Source organism: Orycteropus afer, unplaced genomic scaffold (genome assembly GCF_000298275.1).
Source record: "Orycteropus afer afer isolate SDZICR_OR568_19922 unplaced genomic scaffold, OryAfe1.0 scaffold00531, whole genome shotgun sequence".
Classification (NCBI taxonomy): domain Eukaryota; kingdom Metazoa; phylum Chordata; class Mammalia; order Tubulidentata; family Orycteropodidae; genus Orycteropus; species Orycteropus afer.
Window position 1 is genome coordinate 58,872 of NW_006922118.1, and position 2,864 is coordinate 61,735.

The 2,864-nt window shown below is 49.2% G+C and overlaps 1 protein-coding gene across 1 annotated transcript in view; it reads left to right on the forward strand.

Annotated features, from left to right (window-relative positions):
• The window catches only part of PRKX (protein kinase X-linked), a gene marked incomplete at its 5' end in the record, with an annotated part of 45,890 nt that overhangs the window by 1,427 nt on the left and 41,599 nt on the right, over positions 1-2,864 (forward strand). Inside the window, one exon of the mRNA XM_007955675.2 lies at positions 535-798. Coding sequence (XP_007953866.2) covers positions 535-798 — 264 coding nt within the window. The remainder of the gene's footprint in view (positions 1-534; positions 799-2,864) is intronic.

Below are 2,864 nucleotides of genomic sequence, written 5' to 3' on the forward strand. Positions count from 1 at the left end.
TCTTCACAGAAGCAGACTGCCTCATCTTCCTCCCCAGGACTGGTTGGTTGGTTTGAACCAGGAACCTTTCAGTTAGCACCCGAGCACCTTAACCATTGTGCCACCAGGGCTCATCTCTGTACATCTCCATATCCATCTCTCTTTCTCTCTGTATATATGTATATATTCATACAGCTGTCTGTACTCATGTGTCTGTATGTTCATTTAGCCCTGTATTCATATCTATCTGTATATTCATATATACATTACTCTATCAATCTACAACTGTTGTCTTTCTATAGAGAGCAAATATTTTTAATCGGCAGGTGGAAGTTTGCACACAGGTGGGTTGGCGATTACTAACTGACAGACAGGTTGGAGTTTCGGGTCCACCCAGAGATGTCTGGAAAAGGAAGCGGTTGCCAACGCTGTGGAGCGGGGTTCAGCTGCGCCTGCGCGGAGCACGGAGACGCCGGAGGGGGCGTCTCCCCAGCGCGCGTTGGGGGCGGGCTTTCCGGGGGGCGTGGCCACCCAGCGTGCGCTGCTGCCCGGCAGGTTCTGGACGTCCCACGATGACCGTTTCCTGTACATGCTGCTGGAGTTCGTTCCGGGCGGCGAGCTCTTCAGCTACCTGCGGAACCGGGGCCGCTTCAGCAGCGGCGCGGGGCTCTTCTACTCGGCAGAGATCGTCTGCGCCATCGAGTACCTGCACTCCAAGGAGATCGTGTACCGCGACCTGAAGCCCGAGAACATCCTGCTGGACAGGGACGGCCACGTGAAGCTCACAGACTTCGGCTTCGCCAAGAAGCTGGTGGACAGGTAAGAGCACCTTCGCGAGCCTGGGTTTCCGCGACAGCGCAGGGGGCCATCGGCGCGGTGTCAGACCGGCAGTGGATTGTGACTCTGGCACTTTGCCGAACCACGGAAGCGTTTTAGCAACGAGAGCGCGCCACGGTGGCGCCCTCGGGGGAACATGGTGGTGGTTGGGGCCTGACTCGACGCTACTGAGTGACGGCGACCCCGTGTGACGGAGAGGCGCTGCCCCGCAGGGTTTCCAGACCGTCGGTCTCACGGGGACAGGTCGCCGGGTCTTTCTGTCAGGGAGCTGCTGGGTGGGTGTGAACGGCTGACCTTGGCATTGGCAGCTCTACGCGTGACGTGCGCCGCCCGGCTCCTCGGGGTCAGGCTTCCTGGTGTGAGGGGCCGGGGGGTGGGTTCGTGACGGGGCCAGGCAGGGGGGCACCCTCCTTATCCCCTCCCTGCTGCAAGAGGAGAGACTCCAGTCACCCCTTTTGTCAAAGAGTTTTCCTCACAAGGAAGTAAATGTTCAGGGTGGGTTGCTGTAACGCTAAGATAGTCACGTGGATGTCAAATATTTTTTTAAAATAGCATACTCATGCTTTTGTAAATAAGTAGATATGTGTATTTACCTAACCATATGTGTGTGTATAATATATTTTTCATAATATGTACTTCATTTCCATGGTCTACAGTGGGTTAAATATCTGCACTGTATGTTTTCACTCTGTATAGTTCCCTTTTATATCCACAAAAACCAAACTCATGCGGTCAAGTGGATTCCGACTCATAGTGACCGCCTCCAAGGCCGGCATTCTTACAGAGCCAGACTGCCTCCCTTAGGTTTGTTCCATGGAGCAGCTGGCGGGTTCAAAACACAAAATGCCAACCTTTTAATTAGCAGCCAAACTCCGTAACCACTGTACCACCAGAGCTGATATAGACATAGATATGGACACACACACACACACACACACACACACACGAGCTCTAGTAGCATAGTGCCTAAGGCACTTGACTGCTAACCAGAAGGCTGGCGGTTCAAACCCACCAGCCACTCCTCAGAAGGAAGGTTGGACAATCTACTTCCGTAGTGATACCGCCTCGGAAACCCAAAGAGGGGTTGGTATGAGTTGGGGCCGACTCGACGGCACATAACAACAATACACACACACACATATGTATACAACATACACACACGCACCAAAAAAAAAAAACCAAAACCCCAAACTCCCTGCCATCGAGTTCATTCTAACTCATAAAGACCCCCATTGGGTTTCTGAGGTGGTCAGTCCTTACGTAACTCAATTGCTGGGTCTTTCTTCCATAGAGTAGCAGGTGGGTTTGAACCACCAAACTTCGGGTAGCAGTCAGATGCCTTAGGCACTGCACCACCAGAGCTCCTTATACACCTATATATGTGTGTATATCCATTTCCAATTATATATACTTACACATATTCCACTGTGTATAATTGATATATATGAATGATGTTTTTTAATTACTTATAGATCTCTGTGTTTATGAATATTAATTATATGTAGTTCCAGTATATATATATATATATTTCTACTATGTCCATTTATATGTGTATAAACACATACATACCATTCATCTACAATGTAGGTTTATATCTGTTGGTATGTATCAGTAAATATTATGTATTTATTTGTGTACACACAGTGCACTCTGATGGCACGGTGCCTAAGGCATCTGACTGCTAACCGAAGTTCACCAATTCAAACCCACCAGCCACACCATGGAAGGAAGATGGAGCAAGGCCCTTCCTTAAAGATTTACTGCCTCAGAACCCCAGTGGAGGTTGCTGGGAGTCAGAATTGACTTGATGGCAGTGAGTTGTTTGTTTTAATATGTAAAATCATGCGGTAGTGTGCATCAAGTCTTCATGTTTCTTTCTGTCTGAGTTTCTGTTGTGTGGATGGACCACATGTTGGTCCTTTTACCTGCTAATGGACACTTGGTGGTTTCCACCTTTTCCTGGGTGTGCATGATCCTGCTGTGAACATTCCTGCCCTTCTATTTTCATTATATTTGCTTCCCATTTATATGTGTGTGTGTGTGTGTGT